The sequence below is a fragment of the Hippocampus bargibanti genome, linkage group LG05 (assembly GCF_051943395.1).
Source record: "Hippocampus bargibanti isolate YZ-2025 linkage group LG05, ASM5194339v1, whole genome shotgun sequence".
In the NCBI taxonomy this organism is placed as follows: domain Eukaryota; kingdom Metazoa; phylum Chordata; class Actinopteri; order Syngnathiformes; family Syngnathidae; genus Hippocampus; species Hippocampus bargibanti.
In genome coordinates this window covers 18,070,036-18,091,043 of record NC_142738.1, presented here as the reverse complement: position 1 = coordinate 18,091,043, position 21,008 = coordinate 18,070,036, and the positions used below count along the sequence as shown (strand labels likewise).

At 41.4% G+C, this 21,008-nt stretch overlaps 1 protein-coding gene across 4 annotated transcripts; it reads right to left on the bottom strand.

Moving 5' to 3' along the window:
- Positions 1–369: 369 nt before the first annotated feature.
- Positions 370–17,817, bottom strand: wfdc1 (WAP four-disulfide core domain 1). Of its 4 annotated transcripts, none has more exons than XM_088997055.1 (6): positions 17,386–17,817; positions 7,464–7,653; positions 7,295–7,378; positions 4,031–4,174; positions 2,518–2,577; positions 370–2,434 (listed from the first exon to the last, which is right to left on the bottom strand). In XM_088997055.1, exons 1-5 carry the CDS (start codon positions 17,485–17,487, stop codon positions 2,519–2,521), a joined length of 579 nt encoding a protein of 192 aa, XP_088853181.1. In that variant the 5' UTR covers positions 17,488–17,817; the 3' UTR covers positions 370–2,434; position 2,518. The 4 variants fall into 4 exon arrangements, with proteins under 4 accessions (XP_088853181.1, XP_088853179.1, XP_088853180.1 ...); XM_088997053.1 differs by having other exon boundaries at positions 2,527–2,577; XM_088997054.1 differs by having other exon boundaries at positions 2,527–2,577; positions 4,031–4,171.
- Between the last annotated feature and the right edge of the window lie 3,191 nt (positions 17,818–21,008).

Genomic DNA, 21,008 nt, shown 5'->3' with positions numbered 1-21,008 from the left:
ACCTATCATAGCAGAGTTCGGCACCGCCATGTCTGGGTAGTAGGGATATATATATAGGGCCTAAACTACCCGTAAGACTTTAGTTTGCTGATGAAGTTTCTTGGATAAGAAGCGAAACGTCCGACATCTTCAAAGAAGTACAGAAGACGGCTGAAGAAACCTTTTCATTGATGGACCACTTCTGTACGACTGAGAGTTTACACAGACGTTCAGCATTAAAGGCTTTCTGATTCTGATTCCGATTAACCAAGCATTGTATTTCAATTATAGCTATTGTTAAAATGAAGACTGATGAGAAAATCAGTTCTAATTTGAGTGGAACTACACTGTGGCATCTTTAGTTACTTAAATCAAAATGACACAATGCTCTTGAATTTCACAAGTTGTGTTTTATTCAGTAAAACCAATATAGCACCACCCATGTAATGGTTACGGCTTTTCTTCAACATATTCATCTTGTTGTGTGCATTGGTATTGGAAGACATTTTATTCTGATGTTAGTTATTGCAGGAAGAAATAATCTGAGCAATATCAATGAGGCACAATCCCATATTTCTGTTTTCAGGCAAGATAACTTGTGGGCCTGCAATAGTTAAGCAATTTATGTCCACAAATCAAATTTCTATGATGTGTGTTATTTGTGATTCATATTTTGCTGATATCTTTAATCTGTCTGATTTAAGAAAATTTTAAACTCGAACTACCACATGTGGAAATGTTCAATTAGCATGTAAAACATTCCAACTCAGGGCAGGACATTTGGCCTTCAGAGACCAAGATAATCTTTCAGAACCAGATGGTGAACCAGATGGAAAAGTACATTTGCGCATAAAAGCTAGCAACCACTCATTTGACGACAATGAGGTTAAAATCTTAGCGAAAGAACATAGATGCTTTGAAAGGGGAGTAAAAGAAGCGATTCTCATAAAACAACTAAATCCTTCATTTAAACCAGTCTGGTGGGGTGAGGTTCAATTTGGATCATTCATACAATAGCCTGCTTAGGCAACACAGGTTAGGCAACATGCGTAATGCTGATGAGGTGATACCGGAGGAAGTGGGGCAAACAGGCCAGTCGTTAGTCAGGAATGTAGGAACAATCAGTGGGGCCACAGGGAGTGGTCCTCTGCTCCTCCTAACCTGAGAGTAGGGACGTATCATAGCTGTGTCTGGCGCCTCCATGTCTGGATATTAGGGATATATAAATAGGGCCGATACGACCAGTAAGGCTTTAGTTCTCTGACGAATCCTCTTGGATAGGAGGCGAAACGTCCGACACCTTCAAAAAAGTACAGATGACGGCTGAAGAAACCTTCTCATCGAAATATGTAAGGTAATTGAACACCTAAAAAAAAGCCACTGTCTGTCAGAAACGAATCTGTTGTAAATTATATAACAAGTCGACATTATGAACTCAACACAACTGAGAAGTCAAATCTTTACAATAGTTTCTATGAGGTCCAACAAGTCTAAACACTGTATTCTGATAAATGTTGTCCATCCATCCGTCCATTTTATAATTTGTTTATCTTTTTGAGCATGGCTGGCTTTCTGGGGCCTATCCGAGCTGCGTTCGAGCTGTTGTCTAAGTACACCCTGAACTGGTTGCCAGTCAATCATAGTTTGATATTGTAGTTTTTAATGATGAAGCCACCAGTTTTTCTCCATCTAACGCGGCGGACATTTTTCTTCTTTCTCCCGACTGAAAATGTAATCGGTTGTTCCCTAAGCCCTGAACAAATGTGATGTCATTTTCAGTTGACTGCAAGTGGCAAAATGGTCACCCCCAGAGATGGATAAAAACGGATTTTGCTGATTTATTCATATTTTACAAATGCAATTCAAATCACATTACCGTGTTTAGCCAAGTGGGGCCACACAGAACGTAGTAACAAGATTTTTGGAGTCCACTTCCCCTTGAAAGACACAATTAATCAGCAGTCAATTTCACTCCATTTTCTATTATGCCATCCTTAATTCTAATTATTTCTTGAACAAAATAGCCCAGACACGCAATTTAATATTTGCTAAAGATTAGTGTTATATTGAAAGAATAAAAAGTACTTCCGCGGACAATGGAAAACATCTTTTTTTTCCTTTTGAGATATTTGGTTAGCAGCATTGATACCCTCATTACTTCACTCCTCCTTTACTCAAAGTGGCATCTTTCTTTGGCTGTGAGATAAACATGCCCGAGGTTACGGCTTTGTGAGAAGAATAGAGGAGGTAGTAGCTTTAATGTCTTCTGACTGAAGTATAATGAAAAGCAGCCTTTACAAAGGTCTAAGTGCCGGGGCTGGGATGTCAGTTTTATTTGAGAGGCCACAACATAAAATGTAAAATATCATCCGAAAGCAGGAAAACAAGGTACATGTTGCTTATCCCATGTGGTTGTGATGCTTCTCATAGCCTTCTGCGTTGTTTGTACTGGTACCTGGACGGAAAAGCAACGGTTCAGGTGGACTGTTAATGTTTCACACGTACTTGTGACGGTAGTGTGCTTCTCGTTGATATTACCTTACTTACCTAAGTAGTCCTTGTAGTCCTTGAAAAATGTATTCCTTAAACCACGGCCATCTGAAAAGAAAAAGAGGTGACTAAGTAAAACTCAAATTGCAGCATTTAATCAATCACAGCATACTTTAATGTTGTATTCTCTTCACCAGAATGTCCACGTGAATGATAAAAAAATGCTCTGTGGAGCTTTGTGTAGCTGTTTACCATTCTGTTGAACAGTGGCGAGCCGTGCATCTCACGCTTAGGCCTTCAGTAGTGCTACGTCTGAATCAATCCAACCCCTTATAACTATTTTATGACTTTTTCTTTTCCTTTCGGCTTTTCCCTTCATGGGGTTGCCACAGCGAATCAGTGTCCTCCATTTTCAGAGGTTTGATTCGCATGTTTGTTTTGGCCAAGCTTTTATGTCGAATGCCCTTCCTGACACACCCCTCTGTATTTATCCGGGTTTGGGACCGGCACAATAAGACACTGAATTGTGTCCCTTGTGGCTACAGAACAAGCAACTCTATGAACTTAATAAATACGAAGCACCTGGTTATAAGTAGTGATGGGAAAATGAGGCATAATGAAGCAATGAGGCTTTCCACCCAAATGGTTCACTAAAATGCTGTCATGGATTAGATGGGGTTGAAATGTAAGGAAAAGTATTAGGGCTACCTATTTTATGACTATACAACCTTTCCTATAGCTACAGCTGCAACTGCGACTCATATAAAAAGTGTGGGGTGATTTACGACACACTAGAGGGTAGCGTTAGCCAGGAAATAAGGCTTGCGAGAAACCATCGGTGTTACCAACTCGAAATCTGATTGGTTAAAGCAACAGTTTTATCAACACTGATTTCATACTGAAGGGCATATAGAACTGATTGTGAGGCATCCAGGTAGATTTCTGACCCTGGTAACAAATGATGGCTGAAATGTGATTGGTTAAATGCTGAAATTCGAAAACACACATCTGGAAGCAGCACAACAAGGGAAGACCAATGAAATGAAGCTGAAAGACAATTTGGAATTATTTAATAAGAATTCACGGACAAAATATAATTAACATCAGTTTGTGATTCAGATATTCAGCAGAGAAGGCCTTGCAGGCCCTGAGATTCCACCACTGCTGATGAATAAAAATCGGTATTGCAATCAAGATTGTTGGTCTGTTGTTAAACTCTGCGAGGATCACAGATGACCCCAGCAACTCATCTCAAAGCCTCTTTGAAAATTGACCAATATAATCAGGATGCGTGTGATCAAGATTTGTTGACTCAACCATTATTTTTAATTTCTTTAAATGCTTTCACCGTCATAATGACCCTCCTTGTAAAACGTCACTTCAACATGGCCTGCAACAAACAAAAAAAAAACCAGTTTGACACGCTTGGTTTAGATGAACATGACTCCATGAGCAATAGCACCTGACACAATTTCAAATGTCATTTTTGGTCATCAATCACCGGATTCAAATGAAGAAAGAGTACTATATCTAAGTCTCCAAGAGTGCATAGAAATTCTACCAGAGTTGGCACGCTGCTTGATGCACTGCCCCCGGTTTGGGATTCCAACGGCAGGGTTTCCTGGGTTGATGATGTGGCATTCATATCCTGTAGGACAATGGAGAGGTTCATCGCCATCTTCTGTTGTACTGCATGCCTCGGCTGCTGATTAAAAACACACACCGTACCATATTCAAAATGCATTACTCTTGTCACTCAGTAAGTGCTGGATCTTTACGAATAGATGTGCTGAACTGTCATCACAGTCGCGCTTCTGCTCGAATGGAACATTTTTCAATTTAAGTGCTTCAGTTGGTGCCGACTTTGAGCATCACCGTCTGCTGCCGCACTGTCCTGCACCATAGCAGTGTACCAGCACATGAAGGGTTTTGTCAGTGCCGCACTAACACAGTCGTTAGTGGGAAAAGGCGAGTGTTGTTTGCAACTGCCACTGCGCCCAAGGTGGAAACGACAGTGGGGCCTTGGCTTACGAACTTAACTGGTTCCCAGACAGAGTGTGTAAGGCGAAAAGTGTGTATCCCAAAAAATAATTTCCCATAGGAAACCATTAAAATGAAAATAATCCGTTACTAGATCTCCATAAAATATAATTTTCAACTAAATAAGCCTTAAAACTACACACAATGTACCTTATTCTATGTATAATAAAAGAGCTATTGTCTTCTAATGAAAGAAATACACTGCAATATATAATAAAGTCACTTTATTCACATTTGTGATGGTCATTGATGGCTCTTAATTGACACCTGTTGCTTTCTGACTTGTAAGGTCTTACGAAACTGAGGCATCACATTATCATTCATCATGTTGATGATTCTCATAGCCACAGTCTTTTTTAGATAGAACTGTTCAATAAAAGCATGCACATCATTCCACTTAGCAGCCATCTCCTCCTCCTCGCCCTTAGATGACAACTCCTGAATGGCTTGCTTCTGCTTGTCCTCTTGAAGGCAAATCAAATCCTCTGTGTTGAGGACCTCATTATGGTCAGCAACAAGCTCCTCAATGTCATCTGGATCCACTTTGAGTCCCGTAGGGGCTGGCAGAGATTTTATTACAACAAAAGGCGCGAGTCCGATGATTCCACGGACCCGGAATGACGCGACTAAAGAAGGCGGGCGGGTGCGATCCGTCCAGCCTATCAAGATAGGCAAAATAAAATGGCACACAGGGGTGCAAAAACTCACGATCCCGGAAAGCAACAAACTTACATGATCGTGGCTAACAATCACCTCGGGCGAAGCAAACTCTTGTGCTGGCAAGTCCAAGACACTGGCGAGGCACGAGGCGTCATAATCATGTCACTGGTGAGGTGACAGCGACTCGTTGAAATGTCCCAGTATCGGTGATGAGGGGATTGACAGCAGCTGGCGGAGGTTTGGAGCGGCGGCCCCGCCCCAGCTATTGACTCGCACCTGACAAGTTCGGTGTCATTAGTCACGTGAAAGCATCGAGTAAATAATGCCTTTGTGTAAAGCTTTGTTGCAAACGATGGTAGCAATGGTGGACTTAGCATATCGGTACCAGGCTCTTTATTTGTAGAATGGTAGTATAAAGTTACTCTCAGGGAAATGAAACACAGATGTCTCGCAGAGCTTGATCGTGGCGTGGAGTCGAGCAATTCGTACTGTGAAAGTCCGTCCGATGCTTAGCAGGTCCCTGGGAGTTGCGTTTGTGTCTGAGTCCGAGATGATTGTGATCTTCTGTCCCGCGACGGCTGCGCCTTTATACCATTTCCAAGCATGGGAAATGTGAGCATATTCATGTGAATCTGAGATTCACATGAAAGCCGCAGTGCGCACCTGTGACACCACAAACGCACACCTCGTTCATGTTTCTCAATGATCTCCTGCTTCTCCTCAACTGTAATTTTGTTTTGTGTCTTCTTCGGCTGAACACGAGCCTGTGGTGGGGTCTTTTTCGGTCCCATAACAGCCAAAGTATCATTGAAGACGATCAACATGTGCACTCATAGAAAGGGGGTGGGGAAAGGTAGGCCGGCTGGGGCGCTGTTTGGTCGTGTGCTTTGGTGTTCTTCCGTCGAAGATTACTCAGGCAGCCATGGTGGGGGGTGTGTCGCGAAAAGTAGTGCTGAATCCAAGGTTTAATTGTCATAAATTTAACATTCGTAAACCGAAAATTTCGTAAGGCAAGGTGTTCGTAAACCGATGACCCACTGTATTTGAATCACTAACAGCACAATCAGAGTTACAGTAAATTCACAGAGGGATTTGCATCATTTGTGCGGACGGCGGATATCACTCTTGTCCATCTATTCTTGAAAATTCCATCTTGAAAATGGCGTTAACAGTATATCTATAACCAAATCAATTTCTTTTCCTCCTTTAGCCATTGTGGGTTGTCATGACCGCTATTAAATCAACATAGCAATGCAGCTCACTACAGACAGAGTGTGCTAGCACTGGCCAATATGCACTTATAAAAGTAATGAAAGGACTCAAACAAGCGGCTAGTGATACTAGGATTGGCTAGACCAGTGGTCCTTAATCTGGTTGGAGGCACTGAACCCCACCAGTTTCATATGCTCATTCACTGAACCCTTCTTTCAATGACTGTGCACACTAACTACAGACAAGACTGAGGGGTGGACCTCGGCGGCGGAGGATCCACCGAAGCCCTGAGACCGACTCAGCGAATCCCTAGGGTTCAATCGAACCCAGTTTAAGAACCACTGGTCTAGCGACTAGCCAATCATGTGACAAGCCAGACATAGTTTGTGAAAACTCAGACATTCCCACCGCCTTCCAGCAGGCCTTTGGTTGCCAACTCGAACTCTGATTGGTTAAAGCAACAGTTTCATGGACAGTGATTTTTATCCTCCAGTGCCCGCAGAACTGATTGTGAATGTGTCCAGGTAGATTTCTGACCCTGGTAACAAATGATGGCTTAAATGTGATTGGTTAAATGCTTGAATACGAAACACATCTGAAAGCAGCATAAAAAGGTCAACGGAATGATATAAAGCTGAAAGACAATTTGGAATGATTGAATAAAAATTCATGGACAAAATACAATTAACAGTAGTCTGTGTTTCAGATATTTTTAGGCCAGCAGAGAAGGCCTCAGAGGCCCTGACGGTCCATGACTGGGTCTCGATGATGTCCGTTCATTTATGGACAGCAATTATTAAATGTTTAACATTTAGTTGAGCTCTGCTCTTCTTTGTTTGTGATTTCTATTGGCACGCAGGAGCCCCAGGTTGACAGTACAATATTTCTAATGACAGTTCATTCGCATACTCACCCTGGAGCACTTCCTCTGGACCATCGAGTAGCCAACCGTTGCCCCCTAACCACCGAGGCTTGGGCTGCACCAGCCAGTCGAGGACTACTCGTGATGCACAGAGACGGAAATAGATAATTATAAATATTCACAAACCAATCAATACATTGAACTTGTTGGTTCCACACACCTGGTGGGGGCTGAACGGATTCCAGGCAGGCATAGATGCAGCCATTGTAGCAGCAGCGCTTATGGCGCTCACACTCTGAGTCCGAGCGGCAGCCTGGCACCTCACAGGCCCTGTCTGGGAGCATCTGAGGCGGTGGTGGGCAGCGGTCATTTTTCTGAGTGGACTGCGGGTGGTTGGGATACTCGTAGTCCTGCGGAGACCAGAAATTGCTGGGAAATTGATTCAAGCTAATTTGTCTCTGTAAAGTCGACTGCTAGAGAGCAGCAGTGTGTGTAAGATGTATTTTCTACCAAGATGCATCCATTTTATTTCAAGAAGAAGAACAAAAACATTTGTACACACGCTGTTATTATTATGTACACACAAGGAACTACGGTGTGGACATGGACTACTACTTTGTGTGCACAAAACAGAAGGTGTGCACAGTAGTTGATCATGGATACCAGTGCCTTGAATTTATCTTGAAATTGTCTCACGGAATGAATCACGGTGGCTGACTACACTTCGAATTGAGGTTGCATGGCCTGATCACAGTCTGACCATAGCTGATTGATGAAGCTCTATTATTCTCCATGATGCTCCATTTATATATGGATATGGAGCATCATGACGGAGCACACTGACATACCAATAACATGCACCACAGGTATAACCTAGCCTCTCAACTGAGACATTTATTTCTATTGAAGCTGTATCTTGTGGAAACATGATTACACAATTATAGTGTCTTTCGGTGCACCTGATTAGGAAACTGAACATGACAATGTCCAAAAATGTGTATTTTGTCAGTGGTCTCTCTTAAGGAAAGAATAAGAAAAATAGTCTGTCTTATTTTTCAGAAACAAAGGCCGCAGACTAAATGCACCTACAACAATATTAATAGTGTGAATTATTAGAACAGAATTGAATGGATAACAACTTTATTGTCCCTGTCACACGAGTAATGTAGAGCAGGGGTCCTTAACCCCCGGGCCGCGGACCGGTACCAGTCCGTGGGTCATTTGGTACCGGGCCGCGCAAAAAGAATAAATAATTTACATAATTTCAGTTTTATTTATTATCTGAGTCCGAACTATGTTTTATTTTGAAAAATGAAAAGACACCGCTTGCAGCGCATTTCCGTGACAAGGAATGGGCCGCAAAGCTCGCTTATTTGTGTGACATATAATAATAATAATAATAATAATAATAATAAATTTTGTTTATCAGCGCCTTTCAAAACTCTCAAGGACACTTATTCAACCTGCTCAATGAACTCAATCTGTCACTCCAGGGGAAAATGACAACTGTCTTCAAGTTGGCTGATAAAGTAGCTGCATTTAAAGCCAAATTGGATTTGTGGGGGTGGCGCGTGAATAGCAGTGTATTTGACATGTTTCAAACATTGGCAGGGTTTTTGGAAAAGACTGAGCCTGAGCCTTCATTGACAAACTGCCAAGGAATGGATCCGCAACCCACTTGTCAACAAACCAGGTGAATCCAGCATGCCTGTGCAAGAGGAAGAACAACTGCTGGAGTTAGCAAAGGATGGCGAACTTAAAAGTAATGGTCCACTGATTCAGTTGTAGTGAGCTGTATTTTTCATGCGCTTTGTACTTGTTTTTGTAGTGTATCTCATTTTGAAGGCACGTTTAAACATTACCATGGTGACCATAGAGCGTTAAGGGGCAGAGACGATGTTACATATGTTGTTGTTGGTGCGATGTTACCAGGACTCTGCTGATAAAGTTGTATAAAAATACACAATGGATTCACGTTTATTATTATATTTAAAAGAAAGAAAAAACACAGTTTCCATGCCTGTCCTATCATTTTATTTTGTTGTATTTATCCACCAGTCCGTGAAAAGATTGTCTGACATTAAACCGGTCCGTGGCGCAAAAGAGGTTGGGGACCCCTGATGTAGAGTATTTCACAGGCATCGAGTTGAAAACAAAGTTGCCAGCAGTTTATTTTGGTGTGCATTCCTTACTACATGTCAGTGATCCACCCAAAAGGTTTTTGCAACCCAATGGCTCATGACCTACTAGTGAAGAAATACGGTGTGGTTTGGCTTAAGTACTATAGACTACCCACCACCTTCTAAACGTCTTTACCTAGATCGGGAAGGTCGTTTACCAAACACGCAATTTCCATGGTGCATCTGAGAGCAAAGACAAGTTAGGCCACAAGGCCCAAAGGCAAGCAACCTCTCACGTCAAATAATTTGGCGGCTGGAACAGACATACATTTTCAAGGCTTGTACTTTTGCATGCAGTCAGGAATGCACACGCGGCTTCTGACATCTGCCCTGGTGTGCAAACGTGGTGGAATGTGCATCACAGCTATTGTCTTTGAGGTTTGATGTTGTGAAAACTTGGATTCTGTTATTCAAGGCCAACATTCCTTTTCGGGTTCGGTCATAGTTCCTACATATCTGTTTTCTCATTGTTTGCTTTGTTACAACCTCATTGTCTCATATCAGTCATACAGTCGTCTGCACAACCCCTTCTCCATATTTGTGACAGTCACAATATAACAAGAGCAGCATCATGTTTAACTTTTGAAGTTGTTCAGTCACACGTACAGCACGGTATGGTTAAAAACGGCAAACCTAGATCTGGCGCATGTGTCAACTGCAGAATGTGTTGGCGGCCCGTCGGTCGCTGCATCAGCTTCATCTAAATCGTGATCTCTTAAACATTTTCCCCAAAATACTAACTTACCGGTATTCATCATGGTATTGTCCCACTGTTCCTTATACAGAATTTCGGCTTCACCCTATTGATCAATAATATTTTTATCTCAACGCAAATTCACTCAACATTTAACCAAAACTGTACTCCTTGTTTCTATTGCTCGTGCTCTACTCCGACTTTTCCACTTTTCAGTGCCTGTGGTTAGTCTTCTCGGTTTGCCGCACGCAGTTTGTCTTTTTCAACGGGGAAAATTGCATAGACCACACTGCACTGAACACATCCATCTATACGCTAACAACCAATTGAGAAGAATAAAGGTTTCTTCAATGTATTTCATGGTGTCTGAGTGTTGGCCAAGAAGACAAATGTTATTCAATCGTATAATCAGGGTAGCAAGAAAACTCCTGCAAAGCAGAAGCAGCAAAAACGCTAGGAAAATGTTTGTTTGATAGCAACCGGAGCCTTTTCCTTAACCTGCTTTCTAAATGTTGTGACAGTGTTGCGGCAAACAGCAGTGAACAGCAAACATCACACAAAGTCATCTTTGTAAAGACTCACATAATTTGAGGTTCCATGCTCCACAATAATATTTGTCTGGTGCCATTTGGTTACATCATAGTTCTGAAGAAGTGCAGTGGGATAAGTAGAGGAGCTTTACGTAGACAAAATTAGTCATTTGCAGAAGCCTTGTATCAATTATAAGCAAGTGCAGTACTCTGCCCTACTTTTAGAGGAGGGAATTTGTGACTCGTGTTATTTAGCTATTTGTGCAAGGGCTTGATCGCGATCCACGGTAAATAGCGGGGATTCATTGGACGCGGTTGCCTGTTTGAGCAAGAGCACATGTTTTAATGGTGAGTTGAGCTACGGCAAAGTGAGCAAACCACACAATGAAAAAAGAGTGTTAATCACTTCCAACACAGGTTGCATGGGTCATTTTCTAATCAGTAATGGTTGCATGCGTGGTTTATGTAGAATGAATATTTTCTTAGTACTTAGTAGCTGTTTTATTTTGTCTTATTAATTCAGTTCACATTAGTTTGCTTTCCTAGACTCTTTGAACCCTTCCGTGTACTGGATCCCAAATAGGTAATCGGCCTGCAGGCTGCACATATTGTTTTAAATTGCACTGTTTATTTGGCAGGGTTGACAAACATGATCACAATCCAGCAAAATGAAATAAAAACCAACCATGTTTGGCATGAGGCAATTCAGAGTTTCAATTCATGAGGCATTCAGAATGTGTGAAAAAATCTTTCTGCGCAAATGAGTTCGTTGACAGCATTGAGCTAACCGGGCTGATGGTTGTTTGAGTGGTTGTTTCATTTTGTGTTTTTTACTCCAATGAATTAACATGAAAATGATTACTTTATAAGACAGAGTTTTTATTTTTAACACTGATTGTTGTTAGTTGCCATTTTACTCTAGTGCACCTATATTTAACAACCGCTCAGTATATTTTGTTTTTGGTTTGTAATGTGCTTAGAATCCACTAATTTTAATGAGGATTTCTTCAATTAAATTGTGGTATTTCATTCACAACTTTAGTTCAGTTGAACTCATGCAAAATTGGCACAAAGTTGACTGGGAAATGACTACTCCCAATCGTTTGTCCGATCTCTGTTCGAGATCTTCAACAAAATCTTAAACGTTTCCTTCCTGTTTGACATGATGGGTTAAATACATAGCAGGTCCCCATTCATTAATCTTTTCACTTTACACATACCATCATACTCCTCATCCTCAATGTTAAGGAATAAGAATGGTTCACTGAGTTTCTGCACCAGCTGTACAACTGTTAGCGTATTTTATTCTACCACTGATCACTTAAGATCTGCTTGATGCCTTGCACATTGTTTCAATTGTTGCTGAGAGGTACCACTTCCATTAAGGAATTTGATTAGATTAGCTTTTATTAGTGTCCTCCGTACCTTTTGTCACGTCTTTTTTTATGATGATACGAGTGCAGTGTGTTCTCCCGAAGACACATTCCTTGTGTGTTCTACACACTTGGCCATTAAAGATGATTCTGATTCTGATGATTAATTCTCTTTTCACTTGGCTTTGCCACCCCCCCCCCCCCCCCACACACACACACATATTTGTGTGGTATACACTCAAAACACCAAGGTCACAGTTGTGGCGAGTCTTGAGTTAACAAGAACGAACATGTTTTACAAGGTAGCCCACTGCAACCATCTGGTTCCAGACCAGACGCTCGGTGTTGTAGGTAACCGGTGGCGAGCTCTTAGGTTGTCAGGACGCATTTGACTTTGCTGCACCTGCAGTCTTTTTGATCAACTGGTTGTGGTTGTTATTTTACTTTTCATTGCTTCAGTGTTTTGTAATGTGCCTTTTTTAGAGCTGCAACAGTTCTGAATACACGATATGAAACATAATCTATTGTATTGTTAACAACCAGATTTGGTAAAGAAAGCACCACAGGTGGCCTGACTATTCTTGAATTATGACAGAATCTCATTTAAATACGCAAACCGAAACATCATGCAATAGTTTGTTATAATTCATCTTACATTAATGTAATTTCTATCAATTGCACCTTTGGAAGAAACCATGCGGGCACACAAATGCCCTAACATTTCCATCTCTCAAGATAATGCTAACTTTCAAAGAGGGACGAATGCAACAATATTTTAATTCATTGGTGTGGTTGTAGTTTGCCGTGACGTGAAACTGCAGAAAAAAATATTGGATACATATTTTCCATTGTAGTCAGTCTATGTATATTTTGAATAATCTGGGAAATATCTGGGAAAAATCAGTCATGCCTGGATTTGAAAAATGGCATCCAACAGTGGCCAGTTTTAAATCATTCTTGCATATTTTATCTTGAGATCATCAATAAATGACATTCTACAATTTGAATGCAGTCAGTGTTGACCAAAGCTGACTCGCATTTGTCATACATTCACAGAATTTGCCTAATCTTACTGTTGTAAGTCAACAAGGCCCGATCCACCCATCGATCCCTCCAAGAAACACCTCCTCCACCTACACCTTCTCAAATTAAATTTGACAGGAAACATCTCCACTTCCCCTTCTGTTAACTATCACTTTCAGAAACGGTAAAACACTTCCTGAGAAAATGTTTTCCTATGCCCAGGCCAAGTCAATAATATGTTTGTGATTGTCTGCAGAGCCGCTGTCTCTCACAAGAGTCTGTGAAAAAGCGAAGTTGCAAACATGCCCGTGCAAGTGCTAGCCAGACTGTTATGTCTGCATGAGACGTATGATGTGCGTGGGTGTGCATTAAACGTAGGCGCTTTTAAAGAAAATATCTCTGCGGTTAAAAAGACAGTCTTTCATCATACACAACCTTTCTTGTTTGGAAAGGTTGGAACCTTTCTTGGCTCCAGTCTCTTTCTAGCACCAAGATGACGTTGAGTAAATGCTATTGTTGACCTTTCAACTGGGTCAAATAAAGGTTCTGATAGGAGAAGAGGTGATGAACACAATTTGAATGCACTATGAAGAATTGGTGAAGAGCAAATATAAGCGTAAAGATGCGATAACGGGTGGACATGAAGGTGTAGTATGCTGAACTTGACAGCTTTAGAATGATTACATGACATCGATTCTATGAGGTAAAAAAATGCAGACCATTAACTCATTCACTGCCATTCATGAATTTACTCGTAAATTGAAAGTATGACGTAGAGTGCCAATCCCGAATTTCTTTGGGTTTTGTTTTTTGTTGTTTGGGTGCCAATAAAGCACTGGACAGACATCTGGCAATGTTTTCCCTTCCACAAGAGGCAACATTTCCTTTTTTTCCATGTTAGCGCTTTGTTCCAGCTTCAGCTGTTGTTAAAGCGCCATATAAATCAATATGCATGTATTGCATTGTATTTTGGACAGTCACCCTCAATTCAAGCTCATATAACTCCAGACCCATATCATTTAGGATTAATATTATTTTTTATAATTTATTTTTTTCTGATGAAAGAAGAGAGTCTAATTTTTTTCACGCTGCATTGAATGTAGGCAGCCGACTTTTTTATCCTCTATTCCCCGCCCCCAGTCTGCGGTTAAAGCAAAAAACAAAAATGAAATGGTGAGAAAATGGATAGAAAACAGTGAAATATGGACTCGTTTCAACTTTATTGATAGTTCAAAGGCAGAGTGTAGACTCCAAGGTTAATATATCCCATCAATCAGGCTCCACAAAAAACCCGCACAAGCCATCTGTACAATTTGAAGAGAACATACAAGCAAGGGAACCAGCTATTAATGAAGTTTCTAGTGTGTCTGCCTGCATCTGTTGCTGCTGTAATATCACAACTTCTAAGATGTACAACCCAGACACTATGCAAAAAGCTATCCCACCTGTCAACCTGTACGTTTTTGCCCTACAAAGTATGATTATTATGCATTTAAAGACGTGTACGACGTACAAGAAAATCTGTACGGAATTTGCCAATTATGGGCACCATCCGGTATACACCGACTATCACGAAACGGCAAATCAATCAAGTCAATCGAGTTCGCCGCGGTAGCCTCTATCTCGGTATCATTTCTTTCATTGCAAACGAAGCGAGCAGTTTGATGCTACTGCGCGCATGCGTCTGACGCCTGGGGATTTCGCATTGCATTATTCCGATCACACGTGACCAAAGCGAAAGCAGAGCAGTAGGCCTACCTTACAACATAGTTTTGAATTTTCTTTGTCGCAATGGCCGAACCGGAATTAAAACGCCGCAAGTTAAATGGAAGAGGCAAGCATCACAAAGAGCGAGAGCAAATGTCAGGACGATACGGAGAATTGATACAAGCTTCGAAGAAAGGTGTGGAATATACGTATTGTGTTGCTTGCAAAAAAGACGTGAAAGTAGCTGCCTCCGGTTTCTATGATTTAATGACGCATTTTGATACAAAGAGTCACGCCAAAAACGTGGAAGTCTGGAAAACATATCGATTTGACACGTTAAAGTACATAAATAAACACATTTGAAAAAAAAATATGGTGTAAGATTATTTTGTATTTTGTAAGGGAAAATACGACAGTTTGTAAGGGCATGGAGCCGTGGAGGTTGGCAGGTATGATATCCATTCCATCAAGCCATCAACGACCATCACAAAGGTAAATAAAATGACTTTATTTTACAATACAGTTTATTTCTTTAATTACAATGCCATAGCACATTTATTATACATAAAATAAGGTACATTGTGTGTAGTTTTAAGGCTTATTTAGTTGAAAATTATGTTTCACGGATTATTCTCATTCAATGGTTTCCTATGGGAAATTAATGTTTGGAATACACACTTTTCGCCTTACACACATTTTCTGGGAACCAGTTAAGTTCGTAAGCCAAGGTATCACTGTATTCTGTGGGTCCTGGAATTCTAGTGACAATGACAAAAACCCTGGAACTGGAGCGGACACATTTTTGCACATTGACTGGCAGTGAATGATTAACAACACCAAAAAAAGCAGTAACATCAACACCTATCTTCCGGGGCAGGAGTGGACACAAAGGTGTAGTTTGCTGAATCTGGCAGCTTCAGAATGATCAAATGACATTGACTCAATGAGGTTAAAAAAGACCATTAAAAAAAAAACAGTAACATATCCCATCTTCTGGCGCCTTAGTACACTTTTTGTAAAAAGTGCACCTGTTTCTGATCAATCCATTGCCGTGCGTGGTGGTATTGTTTTCTTTGTGTCCTCCCTGTGTGTGTATGTCTGGCAGCATTCTGCACACAATAATTTGATTAGGACCCATGATGGATGCATAACCACATGTTATGTTGCTATTAAAGTATAATATGGTGTGCAATTTTTATTGTATTTTTCAGTTCATATGTGTTTTCCAAGCTAAGCAGTTGCTATTAATAAAGTCAAACAAGCAAAATTAATGAAATCCTAAAAAAAAATAAGCAAATGGTTTGTGAACAGTAATCTCAGCATGTTCCAATTAGAACACTTCGCGGCCAAATTGTAAACCCATCCCATAAACCGAGGTGGATACAATGTGCAAGGTACAAAAGAAGCATGTGGCTTTGGGGGAGTCAAAATATTTTTTTTCTAAGTTGACGTGAAGGATTAACAGCCTAAATCAAGGGAAGGGGAAAAGCTAAAAATGTTGTCCAATGGTCAGAAAGTAAAGCACAAGAGGATGACAAGGCATAACGCTACACTGAACTTTTGATCACTCGGCCACACTGAGCTGAGTTAACAAGCAGGGGCCCGATCTGTCCGTCTCTATCGCATACACACACAAACACACCCACAGACACGCACACCCACACCCACGCACGCACACACGCACACACATTCACACACACGTTACGAGCTCACATACAAATATGAAAATGGCCGACTTATTTCAACCTCCACATCAATAGCTTTGCTCTTGTCTGTGTCCATTTTTCACGCCATAAGAAAAAAAATCATCGTTAATCTCTTGTCCACTGACACCTGGAACAAGTTATCACAACTGTGACTGAAGAAAAAGAAGCGGCAGTGCCTTTTATAAGTTTTGGTTCTTTTCAGACTACACACAATGGAGCAGACTAAAACTGTACATATGGGACTAAATCATGAATACATTCAGTAAAGTGTTTTAAATATTATTTTAAAGTTACATCATTGTTTCTGGAGCTTTTTTCCCTGAAATGCACACTTCTCACGAGAATGCTGGTTATTTGTAACCTGACAATTTATGGTGACTGTATTTTTACTTTAGGTAATACATGATTGAAAAACTGTGTGTTTGATCTTCAGCTTGTGAATTACATACTAAGTGCCATGTTATTCATAGTACTCCAAAGCAGCATTTTTATAGGATAGTTTAGAGTAAGACCTTCAGTGTGTCATCTGCCAATGTTTTCCATTTTGGCTATGAGCAACAAATAATTGTGCTCCACTAAGTCTGCTCAGCCACAGATATGAAATGTCGATTTCTTGTAATGGAATTTGGTGGTTGATATTCAGCATTATTTTCAAAGTGTAATTCTAAATATTGAATGAGACACCTCTTAATACATTCCCTAGACATATAAAACATCTCAAACATTTAAGTGCAATAAGAATAAAAAAGACAAAACAGTCTTTAAAGTGTGATGACTTTCCACATTGGCATATGCTAATAAAGCTGCCAGTGTGTGGTATCTCCACTAGACTGCATCTATTTACATAAAAACAATTAATCAACGAAGTCCGTAAATTTAAAATGGCATCTCTTTAAATGAAATACTTTTGAGGCGGTGACTAGTCCCACCTTTATGTTGAGTCCTCTTTTCCTGATTTTTCTGGTATCAGTTCCTGTGGAGAGCACCAACAGGGACAACAGCAACACCAGAGATCCCAGCATGGTGCACATAAGAGTATCTTGCACTTTGAATTCCAACCGTGTCCTCAGAGGTGCTCCTTCTTCCTCAGTTTTCTGTTAAGTTTGGCCACCGAGCAAACCAGAGCTCGTCTCTGAGCTTTTGCAGCTGAGGCAGGCAAAGAGACTGTGGTGCTCATGTGAAGCCAAGATTACACAAGCACTATCCAACAGGACCTGCCTTTTTATTCGCTTGAGGAAAAGTGCAAGTCAGCAATAGACAGACGGAAAGGGAATAGTTGAGAGGGGACGAGGGGGAGAGGTAAGACAGGGGAGAAATGTATGAGGGACCAGAGAGGAATGGCAGCTGTCTGTGCATCAGAGTTGTCTGCTGGCACACTGTCCCCACGTCTTTGTGGGAGTGGTGTGTTCAGAGAGAGAGACTTCCCCCTTGCCCTCCCGTTTCATCAGCTTCCCCATCTGGGGATCCTAATGTAAATTTTTAAGTCGGAAAGATGTGAAAAGTATTTCATAGTTTACAGTATAGATTTATGAATTGCTGGTGAGCTTTGTTGACTCCCCTTTGGCTGACGCTGGTGTCTGCATCTCCGATAGAGGATGATTTATGAGAATGTAGCTGGGAAAGCCGCACAGGAGTTTTCATTTGTTCAACTAGGTGACCGAGAATGAATCCGTTATGCAATGAGGAAATTTACAATTTTTTTACATTGTCTTCTTACCATCTGCTTCCGGTGTCTTTTGCACAAATGTATGTTAAACACTCCGACCCTTCCACCCCTCCCTTTGTTCCATTCCCAGGGTCAAGCCGTGAAGGGGAGAAAGAATTCTAAGCTTGCACGAATCTCGGCCATTATTAGTTTTACAGCAACAAGCCTCGTGTCATTGGGAGGCCCCAGCTACAGTGCAGAAAGGGCAGCTAAATACCACGACAATGAATGGGCGAAAGAGTGACAAGCAAACATGGAGTGAGTGGGAACAGCGCACTGGTATTATGTGTCTCTGGTCAAACATACTGCATGTGGGTCTCACCAGACTTTTTAACTTTCACCCGGGTAGCTTGAGAATAAAGAGAACAAAACAACTGCGAAATAAGAAATCAAATTCAGTGCTGACTGCATTTAGAGCAGATATGGGACAGTTTTCTTTATTTACAAAAAATAAATGACAGTGGTGAACCCAGTTCAAAAAATAAATGACAGTGGTGAACCCAGTTCACCACCATTTCGAAACAGGGAGAAAACAAATTCTCCTGCCTTTTTGGCTCCTAATTAAAAAAAACTGCAGCACAAAAACAAGCATAAAAAAAACCACTTAAAACTACTCCGGGTGGAGGAATTGAACTCCAGTCTTCTGCCAGACAGACAGATACTTTGCACATTCTGAACAAAAAATACACTTCACTTCACATTAAACAGCCTTGCTCACCTAAAGCACCAATGTTTTCAGGCAGGTTGACAACCCTGCGAAACAGAGGACAAGGAGGCATCTGTTTCCACAGTGTAGAGCAGGGGTGGCCAAGATATGGATTGGATTGGATTGTATATGCCTTTATTAGTCTCACAGTGGAGAAATTTACATTTCACAGCAGCAAAGTGATGAAAGGAATGAAAGTAGAAAAACGAAATACATGAGCTGCTGGAAAGGCAGCCACTCTCGCGGCACCGTCTTGAAGTCAAAATAACAAAAAAAACAAAAAAAAAAAAACAACTAAAAACAAATAAATAATATGACAGCATAGAGACAATATGACAAAACAAAGACAGAGAGACATTCATTCTTCAGGACTTGCTGTACCCTCTTTGTGATGACATGAAGCAGTTCTAGATGAAAGAGGAGAGGATTAAAGCGTCTTTCCACCAGTGGATCAGGGACATCATGGTGGAATGTGCACGTCGACTACAAGCTAAATGTTGAAAGCAAACACGCAGCTGTAGCATCCATTGACGAAAAGAGATTGTCTCACATCTCCTGTTCCACATAAATCCGCTTCAATTCCAAGCCGCGACAGTTCCACATACGCATCGGCGCTCTGCGCTGACGCTCCTTTCTTCTTATCGCGGGTTCCTTAAGCCATGCATCCAGCCAGCCGCAGACTGTCCAACAGCACAGACCTTTCCGCTAAACAAAGCGGGGCTGTGAAGATGCTGCCCATTACAGGCGCAAAAAAGCACAATGGCCCCTTTGGTGTCCAGCGATGGCAGTCGAATGGCTCCGACATTCCTCCCATTCAAAAACAGTACTGGCATATTCATGCTGCCGAAAAGGCGCAACCGCTCAGCACAGTCTCCTCCTTGATGAATGTCGTGGTCAAAAATGCTGAAAAACAATCTGTATCCGTTCCACACGATGCACCTTCGAATGCCCAGATGTAATGCAAACGTATGCACACAACAATTCCCTGTCCAACGATCTAAATCGGTCCGACACGAAACACTAACCGAAGCAGGCGTTCCTTGTTTAAATAAACATTTTCAATATATATCATTTGTAAACCAATAGAAATACGCGAATGTAACCAAAATATGAAATAAGATACAACCTGTCACATACTCCCCCTCAAAATAGATGTTGTCCCCAACATATATACTAGTAAATACATAAATGCGCTGGACGACATGCCCAAAACAATCACGCACGGTACTATGAACTGCATCCAAATATGAACTATAATAATGAACAGTTTACAGACTGGAACTCTTTTCATACATTCTGTTTACATTATAACAATCAACAGTTCACAGACTGGAACTCTTTTCATACATTCCGTTTTAATTATACACATCAGGGCTCATCGGGTCTTCTTGTTTCCATCTCACTGTGCTATCAAACAGAAGTGTCGATTAACCATCTCTGTAGTACTCCGTGGCATAATAGGGTTGTGCACCATACATCCAAGGCATTGTCTGTTCACCATAACATGGTTCCGTCCCTATATTGTAACAAGATGGCGTACCAAGGCTATCATACGTGAATACCTTGGGTCTCCTGTGTTCTCGTCGTGGCCGTTGATTTCCCCCAATATCAGGATTACTGGGGGGTGGCTGGGGAAAAGGGGGACACACCGTCACAGGTGGATCATTTTCCGGACCAATGTTGCCCTCCTGAGGTTGGTCAACTTCCGCAGCTCCCGGCTCTGTCCCCGGCAGTTCATTCCCCAGTTGATTGTCATCATGGTGGGTTGTCTCCACGAAGCTCATGTCCCGCAGTTCTGGTGAGTCTAGTCGGGTGCTCTGGCGATGCAACACTGGATAATACTCATCCTCCTCATCGTCCTCTTCCGGATCCATTTCCGGCATCTTGTTCGGTCGTTGCCGAGTGGACTTTTCCTTGGACTGGGGCTGTAGTGAAGTCTCTAATGGCAAATGATCACATGGCAGCAAGACATTGCGGTGGAGTATTCTAGATCTGCCCTTTCAGGTTTCAGCTCATAAACTGGAATGTCTTTGGTTACTTGACGAACCACTGTATGAACAACATCCTCCCAGTGGTTTCTCAGTTTGCCTGAACCTCCGCGTGGGGTTAAGTTTCGAACTAGAACACGATCACCGGGCAAC